The sequence below is a fragment of the Typopeltis vanoorti genome, chromosome 23 (genome assembly GCF_054136105.1).
Source record: "Typopeltis vanoorti isolate ZY-2024b chromosome 23, IOZ_Tvanoo_1.0, whole genome shotgun sequence".
NCBI lineage: Eukaryota > Metazoa > Arthropoda > Arachnida > Uropygi > Thelyphonidae > Typopeltis > Typopeltis vanoorti.
Window position 1 is genome coordinate 4,491,980 of NC_143571.1, and position 26,236 is coordinate 4,518,215.

General features: G+C 37.7%; 1 protein-coding gene across 2 annotated transcripts in view; it reads right to left on the minus strand.

Moving 5' to 3' along the window:
• Nucleotides 1–11,370: 11,370 nt before the first annotated feature.
• The window catches only part of slx1 (structure-specific endonuclease subunit SLX1), a 45,126-nt gene continuing 30,260 nt past the window's right edge, over nt 11,371–26,236 (minus strand). For both annotated transcript variants that reach the window (XM_090412612.1, XM_090412611.1), the window contains exons 4-5: nt 23,720–23,905; nt 11,371–12,224 (exon numbers count right to left, since the gene is read on the minus strand). In XM_090412612.1, coding sequence (XP_090268738.1) covers nt 11,793–12,224; nt 23,720–23,905 — 618 coding nt within the window. In that variant the 3' untranslated portion in view covers nt 11,371–11,792. The remainder of the gene's footprint in view (nt 12,225–23,719; nt 23,906–26,236) is intronic.

A 26,236-nucleotide genomic window follows, 5' to 3' on the forward strand; every position in this document is an offset into this window, starting at 1 on the left:
ATCTTCCATTCTTATATCATAAAATGTGATATAATAATGGAACATAAATATTCATTTATATATATATATATATATTCTTTCTGCTTCTTTCTTTCTTCTCTTCTTGCTCCTACCCCCGAATGCTATTACGGTATTCGAGGGGAATCTTTCCTATTTTACTGTGTCATTTCGTCTTGTGCTAACAGGACATTATCAAACACTGTAATAACATGATCAGGCCATCAAAAAATGTTAATACCGCATCGTCCATCGCACGGGTTAACAAGGGACGTGTTCAGGTTTTAGGCAGAGGGTCCCATTCGAAAAATATGTTACAGTCTCCCTTAGACACCACTTCTCAGCACTCTGCTAGAGGAAACTCCATCAATGGGCCCGCTACCTGTTTGGGAAGGTGTTTAGGGGCACGCAAAGAAATGGTTCTGCAAAAGGACGGAAATGGCAATGATAACAGCACCAGATTATGGCTTTAGGCAACTGGAACATCTCTCTGACAGGGAAGGAGTTGGAACTGGTCGAGGAAGCCAAGCGCTACCCACTAGACTTAAGCTTTCTTCGACCAAGAGGAGAGGCTCTGGAACTGTCGACCTGGATAAGGGGTTGTGTGAGCCCGACAATGTCTGCTCAGGCGAGTGTGGGGGATACTCACAAGCCCCCAGCTATCAGACTGTGTTGCTGAGTGGATCCCATTGAGGGGACGGGTATGTGTGTTAAGGCTTCAGATGAAAAACCATGATTTGGCTGTAGTGCAAGCCTATGCACCTAATCTGGAGTCGGAATACTCTGCCTTCCTAGAGGAAGTGGATGCTGCTTTTGACAGGGTCGCAGACATGGAATCAGTCTTGCTAATGGGTGACTTCAATGCACATGTTGGAACAGATGGCCAGACATGGAGGGGTGTGGTTGGGAGGAACGGCGCCCCTGACCTTAATGTGGATGGGTTGAAATTATTGGACTTCTGCTGTACTAACAGCTTGTCCATAATGAATACCTTCTTCCAGCACCAAGAAGTCCATAAGTATACCTGGTACAGGGATACACTACAACAAAGGTCTCTGACTGACTTCTTTATAGTCTCAGCAGACCTATTTTCCTCAGTGTTGGACGTTCGTGTGAGAAAAGGGGCAGAACTGTCAACTGACCACCACCTTGTTGTGTGCATTCTATGGCTTCAGAAACCAGATGCTACCATCAATGCTGGTAAGATTATGCAGCTATACCGCATGAAATGGGAGGCATTGGAAAATGAGGCAGTGAGGAAAAATTTTGCAGATGACATTTACTCCAGGTTCAAAGAGATTCCCAAGCATACTGCAGATGTTGAGGAGGAGTGGAAGCTGTTGAGTGCAGCTGTCACTGCCTGTGCACTCTCATGCTGTGACAGAAAGCGGCTCGGTGTGGCAACAGGCAGTGAGAAAAGGACACTTTTGTGGAACCAAAAAGTCCAAAAAAACTGTCCGGGAAAAAAAGGAGTCCTACCTAACATGGCTTAGGGTCAGGTCATCTGAGATGCATTTGCAGTATGCTGAGGCACAAAAAAGCTGCTGCTGAGGCAGTAAAGACAGCAAAGCAGAAGGCTTGGGAATCCTTTGGAGAAAGATTAGACTCATCCTATGCAAATGCAAACAAAGTATTATGGCAGACCATCCTCCACCTTCGAGGGAGGAAATTGTGCACAGCAAGGGCAATTAAGGCCTCTGATGGTGCACTTTTAACAACTGAGAAGGATATCTTCCACAGATGGAGGGAATACTTTGAGAGCCTTCTTAACCCAGGTGGCCCAGCAGTTGTGAACATCCAACAGGTGCAGATCGGGGCGATGACTAGTCTCACAGCAGAAGAGGTTAATTTAGCAATAAAATTGCTAAAATCGGGCAAGGCTGCTGGTGATGGTGAAATTCAGCCCGAAATGCTAAAAGCCTTAAATCGAGACGGTGTTCTCTGGCTGACTCGAGTGTCAGGCTGCTTGGATATCTGGGCGAGCACCAAAGCAATGGCACACAGGCAAAGGATTGCAGTAATTCTCATGGCATCTCTCTGCTCAGCCTGCCTGGGAAAGTGTATGCTAGGTGCTTGGAAAGATGGTGCAGGAGCAGAGTTGAGTCAAAGTTCCAGGAAGAACAATGTGGCTTTCGTCCTGGTAGGAGCAAAACTGACCAAATCTTCACTTTAAGGCAATTCTTTGAGAAATCTTGGGAATATGCCAAGAATGTCTACACGTTTTGTGGACTTGGAGAAGGCATATGACCGGGTTCCTCGGGATAAGCTTTGGCAAGTAGTACAGGAGTATGGAGTGAATGGCCAACTATTAGCTGCCATCAAGTCCCTGTACAAATGCCCAGAGTTTTGTGTCAGGGTAAACAGCACAAAGTCTGAACCTTTCACAGTCTCCGTTGGCCTCCACCAAGGGTGTGTTCTATATTTTGTTCAGTCCATAATATTTATGGACTGGATTGATAGGCACAGCGGAGGCAGAATTGGAAGATGTAGCATGGGATGTCTGCTTTTTGCAGATGACCTAGTTCTGCTTAGCTCTTTCACAGATGACCTCCAGCGGACCCTGGATAGGTTTATAGCTGTTTGTGCAGACGCCAGAATGAAGATCAGTGTGGCCAAAACTGAAACATTTGTGGTCTCAAGACAACCATCCCAGTGTACTCTACATGTAAGTGGAGTCCCAATGAGGCAGGTGGAGAAGTTTAAATACCTTGGGTCCATATTTACGAATGATGGAAAATGGGACATAGAGCTAGATACTCGAATTGGCTTAGCAAGCTCAATGTTGTGGGAGCTTGGCCGTTCGGTAATATTGAAACGGGAGTTAAGCCAGAAGGCAAAGCTGGCTGTCTTCAATACAGTCTATGTCCCCATCCTCACCTACGGTCATGAGACTTGGGTAATGACCGAAAGAATGCAGACATGAATCCAAGCAGCTGAAATGAGTTTCCTTCGAGGGGTTGCGGGGCTGACAAGACTCGACAGAGTCAGAAGCTCTGCAATTCGGGAAACCCTCAATACTCAACCGTTGCTTCTCCATGTTGAGAGATCACAGTTATGTTGGTACGGGTACCTGGTCAGAATGCCACAAGAGAGGCTCCCTCAGCAGGCCCTCTTTGCCAAGCCAGAGGGTGGGAGGACACATGGAAGGCCAAGGACTCGCTGGATAGATTATATCCAAAACCTTGGGTGGACACGTTTCAGAATCCAACCAGAACACCTGAGCTTGGTGGCAGAGGATCGTGACCATTGCAAGTTCCTCTTGCAGCTGTTGCCCCCCACAACCCAATTAGGAAAGGTGGGCCTTGAAGATGTATATATATATATATATATATATATATTTATTTATTTATTTATTCTTATTTTTTGCAGCCTTCAAAATATGATATTTTGAGACATTTATCTTCTGTATTCTTTCCAAAATTTTTCCTATAACTTTTTTTTATTATTAGTTACCATATTTTGTCTTTAATTTATGTATATAAGCAGAATTTTGTTATAATGAGTTGATGTATTGCATAAAAAGTAGACTGGTGACATGGAGAATGGTGGATGAGTGAAATGCATTCTAAATGCTAGGAGTTTGAATGAGTTTAAAGTTTAATATGTTGCTTTATCCCACGATGAGTTCACTGACTCCATGGAGATTGTTGTAATAGTATCTTCTTTATCATTCAGCTGTTCACTCCTGTAATTTTTCTTCTTACTTTTCCATTCTTCTGATTAACTGTTTTATTTCTACTTCAACTCTGAGATCCATATGTCAATGGTTCAAATACTCTCGTTTTCTGTATGCAGTATATTTATAAAAAAAATTTATTTACGTTCCTTTATGCATGCCTGTACACACCACTAACCTTCACATCGATTCATTATTATTACTGTATTAAAAATTTTCCATGGAATCAACTAGCAATATCTAAGATACTGAACCTTAAATTCATTCACAACACATTCTGGCAAAATATTCCATTTATTCATTACTCTTTTTCAATTATTGTAATATACAGGGTGTTCGGGATAAATTTGACATATTTATAATTAATTATATTTTTCCGTAAGTTACATGTATTAACACACACTTCTCTTCATTTAAAAGTTTGGACCCTTCTTCATTCATATACAAGATGTCAGAAAGGATGGATAGCTGGAACCCACCTGAATCATGGAAGAGAATAACTTGTATCATGATGATTCGTGCCCGCCATCAAAATAAGGATATTACGACTGCTGCCCAATGCTCCCTGAATACAGTAAAAACAATCAGGCATGAACTAGAGACTTGCAATGGTGACTACGAGGATGTAGCAAGAAGAAAGATCCCTAGCAGACGATCTGATTGCGTTCGTACAGCAGAATTCCTCGCAAATCTGCAGGAACAGGTGTTGAAGAACCCTGGCATTGGAATTCGGGCTTTGTTCGTGGAGTTGCTAACTGTAGTCAAGCCCTGGATAACAAGGGTAGCCAATGGTAGGCCGTATGTATGGCAGCAGGATTCGGCCCCTTGCCACACCTCTGGGAAAAGTCAAAAATGGTTGTCTGAAAATTTCTACGACTTCACCAGTCCAAATGTTTGGCCTCCAAACTCCCCAGACCTTAACTCCATGGATTATTTTGTATGGGGCGCAGTTGAAAAAGACACCAATCGCACTTCCAGTAATACAAAAGCCCAGTTAATGGATAAAATTAAAACAGTTTTTGCGGCCCTTCCCAGGGAGACTGTAGCATCAGCTTGTTCGAGGTTCCGAAGCAGAATTGAAGCTGTGATCGATGCTAATGGTGGTTATTTTGAGTAAATCTTGTTGATAGTATTGTAATTAACTCTGCCTGTAATGTTTTTTTGTCAATTCATTAAATTTAATAGATACAAAGAAGATTTTCTTTTTCCTTACGAAACTGTCAAATTTATCCCGAACACCCTGTATATATATCTACTTATTTTCTTCATTACCATGCTTACACAACTTCAAGATAGCCATCCTCCTACCCCCCACTCTATACCTTTCCATATTAGTTCTGAATCCCCTTATTAAATTAACTCTCTTTTATCATATCCCAGCTCATCAAAACTCTACAATTTACATTTCTTCACTTTCCTAACCAGTATTCCAAGTCCTAACAGTGTCTTAGTCACTTGTCTCTGGATATCTCCAGAGTTTTCACATTATAGTGGAAACCAGGTAACCATACATAATAGGCCATTCTGCACCAATGTAGTTAGCTCACAGTTAGGGCTTTAGTACAACCGCTTCTATGTACATATCTATTTGTCAGGGTGCTGCTTATCATCACCACAACACAATGTACTCTTGGCATTTCTTGCAACGTGCATCCTGAACTTCAAGCCTCTGTCAATTATCACTTAAGATTCAGATTCTCATCTGTATCCCAGAATACAGGTCCAACAGCACAGTACACAGCAATACACTTCTGCACTCCAAAATGTAATACCTTGCATTTATTAATAAAGCAATCCCACTCACCTTTCCAAGCTAAAAGCCTGTTTAAATCTTTTGAGACTTGACATCAGTTCCATATAATCTACTCTTCAAATCCATGCTGATTAACTAAAGAAAAATTTTTTATTTCAACTTTCGTGAACTGCTTTAATTTTCCATATCCATGAGTGTCCTTATATTTACAAACTTTACCACGTGAATTTCGACACTGTGCAGTGTGAGACCACAAACCTACTTATTAAAATGGCTCAAAAAAGTTAATGTTTAATTTGTTCAGATATTTTGCTACTGTCAGTCCCTAAGGTGGGAGACTGGTAGTTTCATATTTTGAAGCTTGGATTTTTTCTAAAATATATTTTTATATCGTGTTTTGCAGTTTCAGAACTGGAAGTTGTGTAAACAATAGCATAATCTCTGACACTTCCTTGTTTCAAGCATGTGTTCTCTTCATCTGAATTTGCTGGATTATGGCAATGATGAGGAGGACCTTGACATACAGAAAATAAGCAAAAGAGAGAGAGAGAGATGTCTAGAGAAGACTCATTAAGGTGGTAGGTTTTTGGAATGTGGGGTATGAAGATAAAGTTAGGGAATGCCATTTGAAGACCTTATGAATTGGAGAGGGGACAAGATATGATTCAGACATAAGTTGATAAGTGGTTGTTAGCAGATTAATGTGGAAAAAATGCTTCATAAAATGGAAGCCAGCAAAAGAACAAGAGGCCATCCCTGGAAATTGTATGAGGAGGGTTTGAGGATGGGAGTAAGTAGCTGGTTTTTTGGATGGAGAGTGGAATGCACAGTGTGAGAATGTGGTAAATGCAAACACATTGAATGAGTTTAAAGCATAGTCTGAAGAGTTTTGTATGTATGACAGTGTGATGAGTCTTTGGACTTCATTTCACCGTCATATGTAGTGTTAATAATAATAATATCCTGATCAGAAATCAAAACATTAACCATTAATAATCAGGCTTGCCCTTTTCTCAAAATTATCGAAAAATATTTGAAATTCCCATCCTAGTCTATGCAGATCTACATTTCCTCCAAGTCATCTGCTTTTTCTAATGAAATTTCTTTGCTTCTTCCCAACTGACACTTTCATTTGGATCATATGCATAATTATAAACTGCACCAACCAATTTCCAATTTTGAAATTGTTCCCATGACTACTTTGAAGATGCCATTCATTCAAACAGTTTATTTTCGTGTTATATAAATACTATAACTACTCCTTCCTTTTCCTGATACATAGTGCTTGAGTAAATTATCTTATTTGGAATTAACTCTCTTGTATTAATCTCTTCTTCATTTCAGTAATCCCAATTCTTCAAAGTGGTATTACTGTAATTATGCTGATAGTTGCAGCTATTTTCCAATCGAGGCTTCCTTTTGTGATGGTACCTATTTTCAAATTTGTTAAGGTTGTTCCAGTAGCTGAGTTTTTATTGTTTATTTTCTCTGACTTGTTATCTCTCTCTCCCAACTGGCATGATGTCGGATTATGTTGCACCATCCATATATACTGTCTCTACAATATTTATGAATAGTGCTGTGGGGTTTAATGGTAAACAAGTTGACATTCATAGTGTCTTATTCATCTTGTGTAGCGATAAAATGGATATATATCTCCAAGAAAGCATTCAAAACTATGTACTCTTTCTCAGCATACATCCATGACTCAAAGGCAAATTGCCTTTGAGTCATGGATGTATGCTGATTCTGTATTAGTTTGGGCACTTTTAAGTGATTTTAAAGAGGTTTAGGGAGACAGGAACCTTTTCTCCTGAAAGAAAAGGAAAATGTGAGTGAAAAAGGAAAACTACACTTAAGATTGATTTACTAGTTAGGAAAAGCAAAATGAATCCAAGATTGTCTGCTGCAGACTTAAATAAAGACTTGACAGCTAGTGGGATTAATGTTTTTGATGCAACAGTCCACTGAAGATTGTTGGAAGTAGGGAGGATTGCCCATAGATCATACAAGAAACAACTGTTGATGAAAGCTATGCAGCAAAAGAGGCTTCAGTGGGCAAAAGTTTACAAAGGTTGGTGTGTTGAGAAGTAGTAGTTCATATTCTCAGATGAGAGCCATTTCTTTGTCCAAGGAGAGTTGAGAAGACTTCTTCCACCCATCTTCAACAAGCTCCTAAACACCCAGTTAAAAAGATATTCTGGGATTGTTTTACACATAACAGTCTAGGATCACTTATGCCTGGTTGACAGTATGATGAAAGTGACCAAAACATAAAACATTGGCGAACTCACCTTAAAACAGGATCTTGTTCCATGCCACACTTAAAAAAAGTGAGAGAGTTCCTCAAAAATCACAGCATCCAATTGCTTCAGTGGCCAGGTAACTCTCCTGACATTAACCCAATAGAAAATTTGTGGGTCATAATTGAAAAAAGACTTGGGAAATTAAATTGTGATGCAAAGGATAACTTAATACAATCCATTATAAAAGCATAGTTTTGAAATGCAGAAATAAGAAAAATGTGTTCTACGTTGGTAGAGTCCAAGCCTAAGTGAATTAATGAGCTTATTAGGAACAGAGGAGCACATATACATTTTACCTAATATAAATTATTAGGTAAAATTGGAGTTTAATTTTTGTACTTATTTTCTTGAGAAATTAAATTTTTTTCTTTAAAATGTGAGTGTGTAGATTAATTTGTTTGCTACTATATGGCTTTTAAGTCAATAAATAATACAATTTGGTTAGAAGGCTCAGATGGATAGCCCATTCTTATTCAGTATCCAAAGTAATGGGGCACGCTGCAGGAAGAGATGATGCTGGACAATTTAGCCACAAGGAAGCAAAAGTCTATTTCGATATTTTTAATAGGCTATTTTTATTTATTTATTTTTTTATATTAATGCCATGGATGGAATAAAGGCTGTTTAATATGGAAACCCTACTCTAGACAGAACTGTTTCAACCTACTTCAGACTTCCAATATGTAGGGTAATGATTCTGTATCAGTTAATGATATTCATCCATCACAGATATTTACAAACATCCATGCCCATGAAATTTGAACCCACAACTTGCAAATGGAGACTAGACTATGTACTCATCTAACCAAGCCAGCAAATAAGTTTCCTCCCAATTTTATAAACATTCAATGTTTAAAAGAAATTCAAAGCCTCTTACTAAGGCAGATTTACTTTGTTCAATTTCTTGCAAATGTAATCACATCAAGTACATTCACAAGGAATTTTGTTAAGTCCAAGTTTACAAACAAGTTGCAGATTCTGACTGACAATCTGGAGTTTTTCCTAATAAGAACATAGGAAAGAACACTGTTATTGTTATTTTGTTTTGATAAAAGATTGATTATCTGATCTGTTAATAAATCACTGTCTCTTTACCAAAAGCATCTTCTGGAATATGATAACTAAATTTTTCAAGGAAGACAAGTTATGGCTTTAGGTTCCTTTTTTTCATTCTATAATAATATAACACAATAATTGGAAGTTAATTTTGCACTTGGTTAGACTATAATAAATTTAGTTTAATCCTTTATCCAAGTGTGAGCAAACAAAGTTTGCACCTGAATATATCTTCAGGATAAGGAGAGGTATTGCACAAGAGAAGGTGGTGCAATACCATGGCAACTCATAGCAAAGGTGGACCAAGCTCTCATCTCTCCTTGTCTCAGTATCTCCCACCATGCAAAGCACATCTCCTTGCAGACATGTATACTGCTAAACTAAGATAGAAGCAATGGAGAGGTCATATTTACCTATACATTTAATTATTATTAAATTATTCTGGATTTAGAGAAAGATGTTGGAAGTTAATTTTGCACTTGCTTAGACTATAATAAATTTAGTTTAATCCTTTATCCAAGTGTGAGCAAACAAAGTTGGCACCTGAATATATCTTCAGAATATATATAAGGAGAGGTATTGAACTCTTGATGGTGCAATACTTCTCCTTATCAGTCCTGAAGATATATTCAGGCACAAGCTTTGTTTGCTCACACTTGGATAAAGGATTAAACTAAATTTATTATAGTCTAACCAAGTGCAAAATTAACTTCCAACATCTTTCTCTAAATCCAGAGTAATTTAATAATAAGGTAGTATAGTTCGCCCACCATTTATAGGTCCTTGCTTCGTGTCTTTCCAAGAATAGTCGATTCATGCTGAATGGGAAAAAGAAATGAAGGACATCCGAATTGGTCGTCAACACGCAAAATCACGTGCTTTATAGGTAAAATTTTCCAACTGTTATACAAGCAACATAGTTAACTACAATAATCATAAAAGAGAAGTTAATTTTCCGACCGGTAATAATAAACAACTCATCCCACTATATGGACTGATTACCCTATTATTGGAATGGATTCTCCTTTTTCTGAGATGCGCAGAAGTGTCGAAGGATCTCTAATCGGTGGACGAACTATACACCTGTTGGTAACTCGTATAGGTAAATATGACCTCTCCATTTTCTATCTTGGTGTCATCACTGCTGGGTCTGCCTCCCACTGACGAGACCTCAATAAAGGTCGAAACCGGTCTGGGTAGTGGCCCTTCCCTTAATGCATAGCAGTATATATACATTCCGCAAAGAGATATGCTTTGCATGATGGGAGATACTGAGAGCTTGGTCCACCTTTGCTACGAGTTTCCACCAAGAGAGGTATTGCACCACCTTCTCTTGGTGGTGCAATACCTCTCCTTATCAGTCCTGAAGATATATTCAGGTGCAAACTTTGTTTGCTCACACTTGGATAAAGGATTAAACTAAATTTATTATAACACAATAATGTTTTCACAAGGCTAATTTTTATGAGGTAAAGAAATAAAAAGTATAATAAACTATACATCATTATTTCATACCAAACATTTTTATGTGAACATTATCAGTTTCAAAAGTAAACAAGGACTTATGATATTATAAATCTTTTACATGAGCCCTACTTAATACTTGAAAAAAATCTGCCTCAGAATTTGTATATTGCCTTATATTAGTGCTTTTCATTGATGGTTTCATTGGTATATGAATTTTTTTCGAACTGTTGGTTCTTATTAGAGACCAAGCAGAATTCAGAATACCTCAGCAGCTCACGTTTCGGAATTTATGCATTTGTAAATTCTCAATTAATACGGGTGTGTGTAAATTAATTAATGAGGAGGGGGCTAAAAGGTTTACATTATTAAAGTTTGAAAATCTTTGGGTAAAGTTCATTTTCACTACTAGGGATTAAATCACTGCCTCAAGTCCTGAAATGGCATGAGGAAAAAAAAAAAAAAAAAAGAGAGAGAGAGAGAGAGAGAAACCATTTCTACTCTTTGTACTCTGATGGAATTCCAGATTATCTAACCCTTGTTCTTCCTATGGTACTAATACAGACTTCCGACCATCCATGAGGGTGACTTTCCATTAATTTTTTTTTCACATTTATTTTTGATTGAAATAAGCAAACTTCACTTAACAAGTGGCAAAGCAGAAAATATTTATCATTTTTTATTTTATTTTGGTTTAACCAATAAGAATACAATTTGGTCGGCTAAATCCCAAATTGCCAGCCCATCCTCGTTCGTTCAGTATCCAAGTAGATACCCAACAGGGTGCACCACGAGAAGGTGAGGATTGGACATTAGGTCAGAAGCGGTTCTCCACATTCCTTTAAAGGCTATGTGGAGGTCTCCTCTCAGTTATACAGCTTTGACCCTTAAGCACCCCAGCAGAAAATATAAAGCTCTATATCTTTGATCATGCTTTACTTTAAAAATGAAAATAATACTTGAGTGTACTGAGACAATGCTACCTCTGAATCAATTCATCTTTTGAACAGTGCTGCTTCTATGTGCCTTTTCCCATTTTACAATATATATATATATATATTTTTTTTTTTAAAACAAAAAAATAAATAAAAAATAAAATAAAGGAACACTGATTTATTTAAAAACATTAAGATTTCTTTATTGAAATTCATGCAATTACTGAGACTAATTATTTTGACAAGAAAAAAAAAAAATCCACAAAGAAAATAATTAAACCAATACAATTTTATTAAAATCCCTTTACACAATGCATTGTTGGAACGATTCCAACAATGCACTGACTCAATGCATTGTTGGAATCGTTCTCGTGCTTCTAAAAAACCAGACTGATGTTCTGATCAGTTGACATTCATAAGAAATACTTTCCTACAATAAGATTCTAAAATTACTTGCTTTCACTAGGAAAGGAATAATGGTCTAATGAATAAAACTTGAACTATCCATGTAAATGATGAACAGATGCATTTAAAGGTTACAATTAAACCTGAAGATGTTTAAAAGTAAAAAGTTGCACATTTGTATGGTAATAATTAAAAAACCCTCATAATACTGTATCCTTACTTAATTGAGATGCCCAATGCTCTTCAGCATCATCATCTTCCATTCCTAATAAGCATGGATCCCGATAGCATCCCCAGCTGTAACGAATAATATCTCCCCATAACATATGCTGAGTACAAGTGGGGCAAGAACCTTCAACTGGTAGTAAACGATGTTGCTCTTTTGTTTCTTTAAGGAAATGGTCAGCTAAACATATGCTATGATATGATCTATTACATTCTGGATTGATACAAGATAAGGACTTATCATCACTTTTAATACATTCAGAACATAATGTGCATTCCTGGTTTCTGTCTAACTGTAATGTTCTAGAAGAAGATCGTTTTTTCTGTGCTGATTCTTTATTTGAAGCTTTGACACACGTGACTGGACCATAAGCAATGGGCATATGATGAGGGGGAAGATTTTCTGGCTATATTATATATACATAAAAGAAAAAATTTAATCATGTTACATAAATAATTTTGCAAATAAAAGATTTCTGAAGAATATATTAGATGTAAGTTTAATATATTTACTTCCAGATTTTAATTTAATAACCTTACATACTTAGAGAAATTACACATGCATGCAAATCAGTGTATCATTTTGATTTAAACTAGAAAAGAGTTACTTATGACATGAATATGGTTTGGCAATGCTGCGTATCCTAATGCTATCCCCTCTTTTTTCCTCTTCACCTGCTCTCTAGGAAGTATTCAGAGAAGCGTTTTTTTTTTTTTTTTTTGCTAATCTACACCATTAATGGCACATCATTTTAAAGGGTTCTTTATGCTCCAAAAGAGGACTGTAGCACAGCCACCAAAGGGTACAAAATAAGTAAGCAAGTAATTTACAATTATACTTATTAAGTATTAACTCTCCATGGGGTTAACCTAGTGGCTATGTGCTTCGCAACCATATGCCTAGAGAAGGAGTGTCCTAGGTTCAATTCCCGTTGATGATATGAGGAGCTTAAGGATCTTCCTCAGCCATAGCCAAGTTAGCCAGTCTTGGACGTGGACAGCAGGATTTCCCCTCCCCCAAGTTTATCTGGGGTTTTTCATCCCGCAAGCAGGTAAACCGGTTCCGTGAATACACACAGATACAGTCATGAATATCACTCATAGGGGATGCAGCAGAGGAGTGGCGAACTGACTGCATTAATACCAGTAACCCCTCATTAGGAGAGGGGCTCAACCCATCCAAGACGGATGAGAAGGATAGGATAGGATGTATTAACTGTAAGCAACTGCAAGTCACCCCTACTTGACTTTTGGGATTCAGCATACTACAAAGTTCAGTAACCACTTCAGCAGCAAAGGGAAAGCATTGAAGTTTAACAATCTGAAATGTTATTTTAATTACCTGTAATGTTTGTGACAAGAAGAAATCAATAATATGTAGGCCATGATAACCTGTGACACAGAAAAAACAATATGCAAACACATAGACAAAGTTCATTAAGAAGGTATATAAACAAATATTTTGATCTAAAACTTACAGACCATCTTTGGTATAAGATAATTCAAAAAAGGCAAAATAAGAATGGAATTCAAAGGAGACAGAAGCTGTGTGCTAGAGTGATATTTGTCATATATCATTTTAGCAAGTCATATATTTATAACCATCTTATACAGTGCATACAAATATATATGATTTTAAAAAAGAAATGTTATCTACAATTAATAAGAATCAGACCTTCCCAAATTTTTGGTAAGGAAACAATTCAAGTCATTCCAGTTCAAGTTCAATACTGCTTCAGCACTCTCTTTGAATAAGTACTTAAATTTAAAAGAGCACCCATACCATTTTAAATTTAAAATGGTATGGGTGCCCTTTTAAATTTGACTATAGACAATGACCTCAGAATTTCTGATCATATGATTCCCAGGTACGTGTTGATTCATGCAGAGCTAGGGCAGACTTTGGGGCTTTTGTATATAGAGAATGTAGGATTGATGTTTTATGTTCTTACAGCCTGTTCTTAAAAGAATGTCTTGTTTATCCAAAGCAGGGAAAACGACAATCATAAGGAATCTGGTAAATACTTCAGAGGAAAAGAGGAGACTTTAACTTGTGGAAGGTAACATGGAGGGAAATTATTGACGAGAAAGAATGTAGACACCAAGTTATATATATTTTAGGATATCAAACTGGTTCATGGGTCTTGTATCCTCCATAAGTGTGCCTTCAAATACCAGGCGAGGAAGTTTATCTGGTTCCATTCGCACAATGTGCCCAAATCAACGGAGTTGATGCTTTTTAACTATATTAAGAATTGTTGAATTAGGGATATTCAAATCTTGCAGTACTTGTGCATTTGTCTTATGTTCTGTCCAATGAGTTCTGTTGATTTTCCTGAAGCATTTTATTTCAAAATTTACCTTGTCTTGCAAATATTTCATGGTGAGAGGTGAAAGAATGTAGTCTTTAGTGCTTTAACTGTAGAGTAGAGGAATTTGGAGTCATGACATAAATAGCCTTCTGTATATTTGCCTGCTCTATCATTCAGCCAATCTATTTTTGCATTTTGACACATCCTGTCTAGCTGGTTTTGTAGGCTTCTGTAATATATTCTATTGTGGTCATTATATAGTTTATTCAGATGTTCTTTAGCTTGTCTTTTCTGTCCCATAATCTCATTATCTCAGGTGTTATCATGGTTATTTGTTTTATTGTTTTTTTCTAAAAATCTGTCAGCTGAGCTGGTTATAATATTTTTCAGAAATTCCATTTGTTTTCAATGTTAACATCTTCCTTGTTTTGTCTTTCCTTTATATCTTGACTGATTATATTTTGATATGCTGTTTTAAAAGTGTCCAAGTGGAATTTTTCCAGATTTGGTTTGAAGTGCTTCACTTTTTTTTTTTTTTTTTTTTTTTGTGAAATTTTAATCATATCTTAGCAGATAAAAGTTCATGATCTGTATCCAATTCAGCACTATGACGGGTTTTGACATTCAAAAGAGAGGATTTTACAGTTTTGTGAATTAGGAAGTAATCTATGCAGTTTTTGGTATTGAGTGTGGTGAAGTCCAGGTGTATTTCTGGGCAGGTCTATGGTAAAACATGGTGTTTTTAACTATAAGATTATTTTTTCTACAGAAATCCTGCAGATACTCTCCTCTCTCATTTCTTGTGTTGATTTAAAATTTATCTATTACACCATGCATGTCATCTGAATATTGGTCCAATTTTGGCATTAAAATCACCCATGATTATTAGCAGATCTTTTTGGTATGGTCTGTCAATCTCCTCCTATAGTCGTTGATAGAAATCAATATGAGCTTCCTCTGGGTGTGAAGAATCAGGTGCATATGGTTGTATTATTTTAATAAAAGTTTTTCTTTCTTTTATTTGTAGTCTAATGGCACAGCAACACCGGCTGCTGTGCACAGACTTTAAAATAAGGTCGAAGATAAGAACCTTTGGAAGCCATGGGAGGAAGACAATTAAATGGTTTTGCTTAAAAGAAAGAGTGTGAGGAACTGTTTTAGGGAGAAGGTGTTAGAGAGGATTTTGGATGGACTAGAAAGTATACAAGATTGGTGGAGACATAATTCAAAAGCAATTCTAAGCTGTGTAATTGAGGTGCTTGGTGAAACATCTGGAAAGATTAGAGAGCAGAAGGAGGGTTGGTGGTGGAATAATAATGTACAAGAAGCAGTGAGGGCTAAGAGGAATGCAAAGCAGAAGTGGGACGAGTCAAGAGTGGAAGAGAACAGAGAGAAAAAGCGAGAAGCCAAGAGAGTTGTTGCACAGGCGAAGGCCATGGCATATCAAGATCTTTATGATCAATTAGAAACAAAGGAAGGGCAGAGAAAGAGTTATTGATTGGCAAAATGTAGAAATAAGGCATCAAAGGACATCGTACATGTGAGGCAGATCAAAGACTCTGGAGGAAGGGTATTAAAGAGGGATGTTGATATAAGAAAAAGATGGAGAATATACTTTGAAGGGCTTTGAATGAAGAAAATGCAAGGACTCATAGAGAAGATGGGGAGCCTTATGAGGAGATGGTACAGAACATTAGTAGAGTGGAAGTGAAGGAGGCCATAAAGAGGATGAAGAATGGAAAATCGGTGGGCCCTGACAGGATCCCAGTGGAGGCAAGGAAGGCACTGGGGGAAGAGGGAATTGACCTGCTGTGGGACCTGTTAATAAAAGTTTGTCAACAGGAAAATATACCCGAGGAATGGAGGGAAAGTACTCTTGTCCCATCTACAAGAGTAAAGGGGATGCACAAGACTGTAAGAATTACAGAGGAATAAAGTTGATGTCCCACACAATGAAAATCCTAGAGAGGGTTCTTGATGGAAGACTGAGGAAGAAGGTGAAGATTGCAAAGGAGCAATTTGGCTTCATGCCTGTACGATCGACGACAGATGCTATCCTTGGGTTATGGCAGATGATGGAAAAGTTTCAAGAGAAGCAAAGGGAGCTATATCTGGTATTTACTGATCTGGAGAAAGCATATGATAGAGTGCCAAGGCAAGAAGTCTGGAGGTGTCTGAGGGAGAAGAAGGTACTGGAGAAATATGTCAGGCTGGTGCAGGAGATGTACAGAAATGTGAAGACAAGAGTTCGGACCTGCCTGGGAGAGACAGAAAGTTTTCCAGTGACAGTTGGCTTGCATTAAGTCTGTTCCTGTTTAATATTGTGATGGAGGTGGTGAAAGAAGATGTGCCTTGGACTATGTTGTATGCAGATAACATCGTGCTGTGTGCAGAATCAAGAGAAGAAGTGGCAGCTAAACTGGAAAGTTGGAGGAAAGTACTGGAAGAGAGAGGTATGAGACTGAGCAGAAGCAAGACAGAGTATATGTGTTGCAAAGTGGATGGCAGCCAGGTCTGGAGCTGGAAGGAAATGTCATCAGGAAGGTCAGTGACTTTAGATACTTAGGTTCAACAATGAAAGAGGATGGTGAGGCTGAGAAGGAAGTGGGATGTAGGATACAAGCAGGATGGAGGAACTGGAGAGAGAGAGAGAGAGAGAGAGATGGCTGGAGTGGTATGCAATAAGAGGGTGCTGATCAATCTAAAAGGCAAAATCTACAGGACAGTAGTGAGACCAGCTATTACGTATGCTGCAGAAACTGTGGCCCTGAGGAAAAATAACATCAGCAGGATGGAGATAGCAGAGATGAGAATGCTTAGGTGAATGTGTGGTGTGACCAGAAAGGATCGTCTGAGAAATGACTGTGTAAGGTGAACAGTGAAAGTTATGAACTTAGGAACAAAGATACAGGAGGCAAGGTTCAGATGGTTTGGTCATGTGATGTGGGAAGAAAGGTCATGCAGATGAATGTGCAGGTGAGGATGGAGGGAGATGGTGGAGGAGGACTTGAGGATGATGAACTTGGATGTGGCTACAGCCCACGACAGGAGGTTGTGGAGGAGACTCACTAACAAACAGCGACCCTACTTAAGTGGGACTAGCTGCAGAAGAAGAAGAATTTGTAATCTAATGTCCATGATTCTGGATGAGATGGGTTTAACTTCTACAATGCTGTGGGAAAGTGATCTATGGACTATGATAGCCACTCCTCTGTGTGCCAAATCATTCCTATCTGAATAGTATAATATTGAATGTTTCATATTTATATGGCTTTGTGCAGTCCAGTGTGTATCTGAAAGAACCACAATACTCCATTTAAATTCTTTTGCTCTTTCTCCCTCAAATATACTTTTCTAGGTTTGTATAATGTCTGAATATTTACAGAAGTATGTAGTGAATGGATTTTGTTGACCATCTAACCAATTTCTCACCATATCTCTGTGGCATAAGATTTAGCATGTCAGGTTCCGGTTCTCCCTAGGCAGTAGCATTATCAACACTTCTTTCAGCAATGTAATTCATATGAGTTTGAGGCAGGCTGAATTTAATGTAGCTGGCCTGTCATTCCTCAGCTACATATGCCTCTTTGGGTAAGGCATATAATATAGCTGGGAGAGAAGGCAGACTCCCACTGCAGTGAAGAAGAAATTTCAGTAAGACAGGAAATATACATCCCAAGCCCTCAAATGCTCTACTAACGCTGGGGGGGGGGGGGGGGTAAGATAAAAAGAAAGAAGGCACAAAGGGTCAGTCTACAGATAATAGAACAGAAGTACATTATGCAGAGTAAGGCCTGATCCATATCAGGTACCTTGGGTTTGCCACTCCCATGTCCACAAGAAATGTAAATTTGAAGTTGTTATTATTATTAAGAGAGACCTATAGAGAGTCAGGGACTGATCAAGGGAGGCTACATATCACCTGCACTCACCACCTCCAATGACAATCCATTCCAATTACACACCATTCTATCACAGAAATATTTAGATCTCACCCCATTCTTCACTATTCATTCTCAACTTCCATGGATGCCCTCTCCCCTTAATAAAATGAAAAATTCCACCTACTGGTACTCTGTGTCAACTTCAAGAAGTTTTGTTAGTCTCAATCATATCCCCCCCCACCCTCCTTCTCCTGTTTGTTATTTGTTAGTGTCTGTGGTCCACAAATTCTCAATCCTGCCTGAATAGTATAATACTGAATGTTGCACATTTGTATGGTAATAATTAAAAAACCCTCATAATACTGTATCCTTACTTAACTGAGATGCCCAATGCTATTCTGCATCATCATCTTCCATTCTTAATAAGCATCCCCAACTTTAAAACACTCTCCATCACACCCTCTCCACTGTATCAGCATCACCAAAGAAATCAGGAGACAAAACCTGCACACAATAGTTCCAAGTGAGGTCATATGAAGGCCTTGTAAAGAGGCATAATGACTATTATCTTTACATGTCAAAGTTTGTTTCAACATTGCAATTATCCTCTGAGTTAAATTTGCAATCTTTGCTATATGGTCTGTAAACTTCAACTTCCTATTTATTGAAACTCCCAGATCCCTAGCCTGATCAGTTTCTTCTAGCATAATCCCACATATAATAGGATATTGGATATCTCACTACACCACCACGCCAAAGTGCATAATTTTACATTTACTAATGCTGTATCCACATCCATTTTCACATGTCTACAATTCCAGCCTATTGAAATCATTCTGCAAGCACTTCATATGAGCTGCATTCCTAAAGATGGGTTTCCTGTTAAATCCTTCCCTAAATAACAATGAACCAAGGATTGGTTCATTGTTCATTGGTTCAATCCTTGTGGTACACCACTGGTCACCTCAAATCTTGCATTCCCAACATACTACTTTTTTGATATGTCAGTCAGCCATCCTCTTATCCATGCTAATACTTTATAATTCCAGTCTCATTTCTTCAATTTATGCAATGGTCTTCAATGTTGTATCCTGTCAAAAGCCTTAGCAAAGTCCAAAAGTATCATGGTATATCCATTCCCTAACTCAATAGTAACATTATTATAAAATGTTGCTCAAAGATAGATTCTCTGTCAATCATTTCTGTATGCAAGCCCATCAACACTTTTTTAAAATATTCACCACCACTTTTAGAGATACTGATAGGTTGATAGTTAGACACATCAGTATTTGTACCACCTTTGTGTAATGGGATTATGTTATGTCCCTAACTTATCTTATGATTTTATTTGTCTTTTAAATTGCCTTCGTCTATATTCTTCTAACTTCTACTTTCAAAACATCACCAAAATTTCTACTAATATCTGAGTTATTGCTCCCCGTAGTATCCCTAGTATTTGTATTTTAACTGCGCCCTTTGGGATATTTAGTTTAGTTTAGGATATTTATACATAAACAGAGAAAAAGAACTCAAATATCTGAAAATGTAACTATTGCAGTCGTAACACTATTTCTTGTTACTCAACATTAATTCCTTAAACTTCCCGTTTCTTAACATTAATTCCCCGCGTGATTAGGCTCGAATGTTTCTAAGCGGTGCATTGGATTAGCGATATCAGACAACTTTTTTTTTTATTAAACAAAAGGTTTATTATTTCTCTAAACATGGTACATATCAAAATACTCAACTAAATTACTTACACACTAAAATTAGCTTAATACAAGTAGTTGGGCTATGATTCGACAAAAGTTACTACGATCATGCCGCCACAAAATTTCATGAAAATACTTATGACAATTCCGATTCTCTACACATCACACTAGGCATTCAAATTCCTCAGGCTACTTGATTACTCAATTCACACTAATCAAACTCAACATTAACAAAACCATTTACTTCATTAACACACAACTATGTCATTAACTTTCCTTTTATAATATAGTAGGCACTCAAGATTCTTAGGACAATTAATTATTCACAAATTATCAACTCTAGCTAACTTACTTTTAACACTCTCTATCAAATTCTAAAGTCCTATTACAATTTCTCCCTAATCACTTTAACAGTTCCGTATTATGACAATGGTACCTATCACAAACAACTTCTAGTTAACATAAGACAAAACTCACAATACCTTTCTTTAGCTTCACTTACGGGCCTTTACCTTCTACTGAACGAACTTGCTTGCATATCTTCTTGCAATTCAGGGCTATATAAACATCTGCGCGGTCGGCTGTACTATCCGAAACGAGGACATCGACATCTTCACAGTTTCCTATGACTCCATGGTATATTTCGCTTTCTACATAGGAATACGGGAATAGCTTTCCCGCTCACCTTCGATTCCTTGTTGTGGCATGAGGATATAAGCCATATCTCTCCACTCAGGAACACCGTGAAATCCACTAGAAAACCAAACTAAAACCACCACGACTATCCAAATGTTTCTTCTCCTCTGGCAAAAGGCAGAAAGGCCTAAAGCCTCCTTGACTATCTAAACATCATCTCCTAAACCCAAAAGAGCCTACTCCTTAAAAAAAGCCGCCTCGAAGGGGGGGTTACCAACCCTTTTATAGCAGCTCCCCTAACGGCGCCCTTTCTTACTTCTTTTTCCCGCCTCCTACTTGTTTTCCATCTGTCTACCAATTGAATAGCATTTTGCCGCCATACGTCATTTTGATCGGCAACTCGTAACGAAGTTTCTATCCGGGCATAGGCCCTAAGCAATATTCCGTTATTTCTCTTGTTAGCCTCTATCTTAACCCCTTTCAAATACCTTTCTCAGAATTCTACTTAATGCTTAATCTGTAGCCTCTTACATAGCGTATTTCATGACTCATTCTTTTATACTTATGTACTTAACTCTTTCATTCTTAATCGTATTACTATATTAATTCTTAGTTAGCTACTTATTTAATACAAATTCCTTGTTTAGTCATAATACATTCTTTTCTTTTGCTATTTTAACTAAACAATAGATCTTTACATTTTACTCAATTTATACTGGATGCAAGAATATTTTGTTAATTAAATTATTCCTTTTATGCAGGGGTTTTTATTTATGTTATTTATTTTTCATGTTACACCATGATAACTGAGAATATTATATTCTCAAGATATTAGGTGTAACAATTATCTTACATCCTCCCCACTACTGTGGAATTTTCCCTGTTCTGAGACTCAAGTTATAGCCAGGTCAGACATAAAGCCTGATGAAAGGAACAACTGGTTCAGTTGAAGACTCTTCTAGCATCTGTGCTGATATCCTCATCTGTTCCTATTGCTGAATTCTTACTTTGTACAATAGCTCTAGTACTGCCTCATACACCTGAATTTCTTCATCCAGTGAGGAGACAGCAGTGAGATCAAAGTTGCACACACCAGTCTGGTAGCTTTTAGCATGGGAACTCATTAGTTAAACAATCTCTTCTGCATCTCCACCTGCATTCAGTAGAGTTATTCTTTTATATTCATTCTATCTTTTACTTGCTGCACAGCAATAGAATTCTTTTGGGTTGTTAGCTTGCACAACCAGTTTATTTTCATACTTAGACTTAGCTTTCCACACAATAGTTGTAACTCTTTTAGACTGCTGGTTATAATTTTTATAACTGACATCATCCTTATACATGTGATATTCCTTCCGCAGCAACTTTTTCTTATGTATCTCTTGTTTAATGTACATCCATTTCAGACTGCACATCCATTTTGCTACTATCCTATTTATTCTTCGAACTCTATGAACACATTCCAATATTGCATCAATCAAGTAATTTTTAAATGCTTACTGTGCACTGCTAATATCCTTCCTATCCAGCTATAGATACCATGGGAAAGAACCAGCATACTCCTCAGTTGGTAATAATTTCCTGCTTGTAGTTCCGCATGTAACCTTTTCTGAATGGAACAATCTTAAACTTAGCCACTTACGAAGTTACAACACTATGATCACTGCCATTTACTGGAAGCAGAACAGTCAAGTGTTTTAGTGAAATCCCTCTGACACTATAATGAGATCTAACACTCCTTGGCCTTAAGTTCCTTCTGTCACATACTCCTTGAGGAATATGTCTCACAACAACTCAGTAAATTTGATTTCATTCATCTCATGTTATTCACGAGATGAACGAATAACCCAATCAATATTCAGATAATTAAAGTCTCCACGATGATTACCTATTTTGAATCCCTCATCTTTATTTGAAAATTATTTCTTCATCACTATTAACCAATCCACTAAGTCTATTACAACACCCCACCATGCATTTGACCTTGCTAGACTCCACTTCAATTGTGCTTATGTAATAAAAGAAGTAATATAAGGTGTGGCTATTAAATAATGGGACAAGGTGCACTATGAATTATGTACTCATAGCAGTGGGATGCGCTTGCACCATGAATGACCTTGAAAGTGCTAGAAGCAGTTGAGATAAGCACTGTTTGCTGTCACTTGTAGTTAGTCTGTAGGCAGTTATAAAAGAAACACATGTGAAGTCGTTTTGCCGAATAATGGCTAACATTAAACTCGGGCAGCGCATAATCTCAAATTCCTTGTGAAATTGAAGAAATCACCAACTGAGTGTTTGAAACTGTTGCAGGAGGTGTACGGTGATAATGTAATGTCATGTGCTCGGATGTTTGAATGCTACAAACGCTTTGCTGAAGGTCAAGAAAACATTGAAGATGATGAATGACCGGGTCGCTTGTCAAGGCAACAGCCGAACAAAACATTGCAAAAAAATAAAATTGTCCGCAATGATCGCCGATTAAGCATTCAGATGATAGCAGATATGGTGCACATTGATAAAGAGACTGTACGACAAATTTTTGCATGAGCAATTGAACATGAACAAAGTCTGCACCAAAATGGTTCCCAAAAACTTGCATCGGGAGCAGAAAGACATCAGGAAACAAATTGGCACTGATATGCATGAGCAAGTCAAAACTGAAGGCAATGCTGATCATTTTTTATATCAATGGGTACCAGAAGGTCAGACAGTTAACCAACCAACATTATTACCTTGAGGTTCTGGCCAAGCTGAGAGAACGAGCGAGGAAGAAGAGACCCGATCTGTGGAAGAACAATGCTTGGATTCTCCATCAAGACAATGCTCCAGCCTACAGTGCACTGTTTGATAAGAAGATCCCAGTGTTGGACCATCCACCTTACTTGCTGGACTTAGCTCCATGTAACTTTTACCTTTTTCCAAAGTTGAAATCTGCATTGAAGAGCACCCATTTTCAGTCAGTGGATGAGGTAAAGGAGAAAATGGCAGCACTACTAACCGTCAGCTGTTATCTGAAGCAGATAACAGCTGACGACTTGTAGCACTATTTCCAACAATGGAAAATTCATATGCAACGGTGCATAGACAGAGATGGGGAGTATGTTGAAGGGGATAACAATTAAATTATAAAATTGTAATAACAAACCACATTTCTGCAACCAGTCTCGCTATTTAATAGCCACACCTCGTATATTTAGGATACCTTTTAATAATACTTTAAAAATAAAAGATAATTTTTATTTTCATTTTTCTAATTAATTTTTAAACTGGAAATTTATATTAAAATTTTCTTTAAAATATGCATAGTTAATTATACAGCTGAAGTTTATTTTTTTTAAATTTTAAAAACATCATTTACTCTGAATTGCTGTTCATATTCTTGAATCAACCATCGAACAGTCAAAGGTAATCTATTCCATGGTCCAACCTGTAACATCTGTGACATAACTCTAAATCTGTACTGAAGCCAGGATTCTGATCTTTTTTTTTTACTCACATGCCGAAGTCTTTTTGACTTGTTAGGATTCTGCCATGCCCACTCAAACTATTAATATAATTTTACATATTAGAATATGATGAAATATTATCACAAAAACTAAAGATGAAAATCTGACTAATCACTGATAATCATTCAAACTTAAATGTTAAAATGAAGAGATCATGCAAGAATATGAAAAATTCAAGCTTCTTTCCCCCCCCCCCAAACCATATGGGAGAAATAAGGCCAATATACACAGTAATATATATATATATATATATATTATCCAATGAAATTTTCTAAGCAAATGAAACTCATGCACTCAAATATTTTTTTCTAATATTTTTTCTATTTTGGTATCTCTTGGCTTCTAGTCATTAACTATATTTAACTATATAAATGTATATTAATGGTATATATATTTAGTACATTAAATATATTAGTACATTAATGGTATATATATATATATATATACACACACACCATTAAATATAGGTAATGACTAGAACCCAAGAGATATCAAAATAGAAAAAATATTTGAGTGCATGAGTTTCATTTTCTTAGAACATTTCATTGGGTGCATAACATGAAAACAGAAATACCAAAAAAATATAATAAAGACATAAAAAATATAAAACATAAAAACACACACACACACACACACACACACACACACACACACACACACACACACACACACACACACACACACACACACACACACAGGGTGGTTTCAAAATTCCACGTAAAAACTTTGAGGGGAGTAGAGACCATCAAGATCAACCATATTCACATAGGAAAAGCATGACCGGAAACACCACTGGAAGGTACTAACAGGGACACAAAGATACCAGAAATAACAGTAAGTAGTGTAAAAAACTTTATTAGGTGTAAATTAACTGTTCAATAGTAGTTGGATACATAATATGGTTTCACATCAGGTGCTCAAAGTTATGACCATTAGCAGTGATGCAATACCTGACACCGATGACACATTGATTGCTGTATATGTTCGAAAATACCTAGAGTTTCCTGGATATTAGCAGCGGCAATGATGATTCTTGCCACGAAGTCCATGTCAGAGGCAACAGGCATTTCGTACACCATGGCTTTAAGGGTCCCCCACAGAAAGAAATCGATGCTCAATAAATCAGGTGAGCGTGGGATCATGCAATGGGGCCACCATGCCCAATCCATTGAGCCCAAAGGACCTGTCCAAATACTGATGCACAGAAATGCCAAAATGAGCTGGAGTCCCGTCGTATTGGAACCACATCTGCCAACGCACAGTCATTGGAACATTGTTCAGTAAATCCGGCAGAACTTCTTCCAGAAAGGTCCGATACTTCTAGGAGTCCAGTCAGGGTGGTAACAGGTATGGGCCGACTAAACAGTCAGCAACGATACCTGCCCATACATTAATGGCAAAGCGTTGTTGTGCAGCATGTGATTGCACAGCATGTGGGTTGTCATGGGCCCACACATGAGCATTGTGGTGATTGAAGACCCCTTCACAGGTAAATGAAGCTTTATCCGTGAACAAAACACAAGTTGAAAAATCCGGGTCTACGGCACTTTTCTGCAGAAACCACTGCACAAATTCCACACGTCGAGAATAATCTTTGGCCATCAGTAACTGGACCCATTGCAGATGAAATGGATGCAAGGACTCAGAGTGCAAAATGCACAATACACTGGATCGAGATACTCCTATAGCAGAGGCAATGCCACGTGTGCTTGTCTCTGGATTATCGTCCATCGCATGCAACACCTCCTCTTCCATGGTGGGATTTTGTGTCGATTGTGGCTACCCACTATCATGCCTGCGATCCCAAAATGATCCATAGTCACACAAATTCTGATGCGGTACACATCTGTTTGGGTACCTTTCGCGATACATTCGTACAGCGGCTTGTCCATTACCTCCAGCTAACCTGTAAACGAGGTGTATGTCTGCCATCTCAGCGTCAGTAAAGCAATACATGTTCTTCATACAACATCGAAAGCTTGAATGAGGAAGCCCCAATTGCTCACCTGGAGTGCTGCCAAACAGCGCCACCTATCACTTTCGGATGGCATTTCTGGTCCTGCTTTCTTATGTGAATATGGTTGATTTTGATGTTCTCTACCTCTCCTCAAAGTTTGTACGTGAAATTTTTAACCATCCTGTATATTTGTAATGTGTGTGTGTGTGTGTGTGTGTGTGTGTGTGTGTACACACACATTATAAAAAGCAGCTATAAATTAACTTGCAAAAGTATTGCTGATATCCGAAGGCATTCTAAATACTGTAGTATTGTTGGACACATTCATGCAGGCATGATCTCGTGTACGCCAAAACTGGATAGCTGAAGAGCAACAATCAGATAGATTGCAGCTAAGGTTAGTATTAAGTGG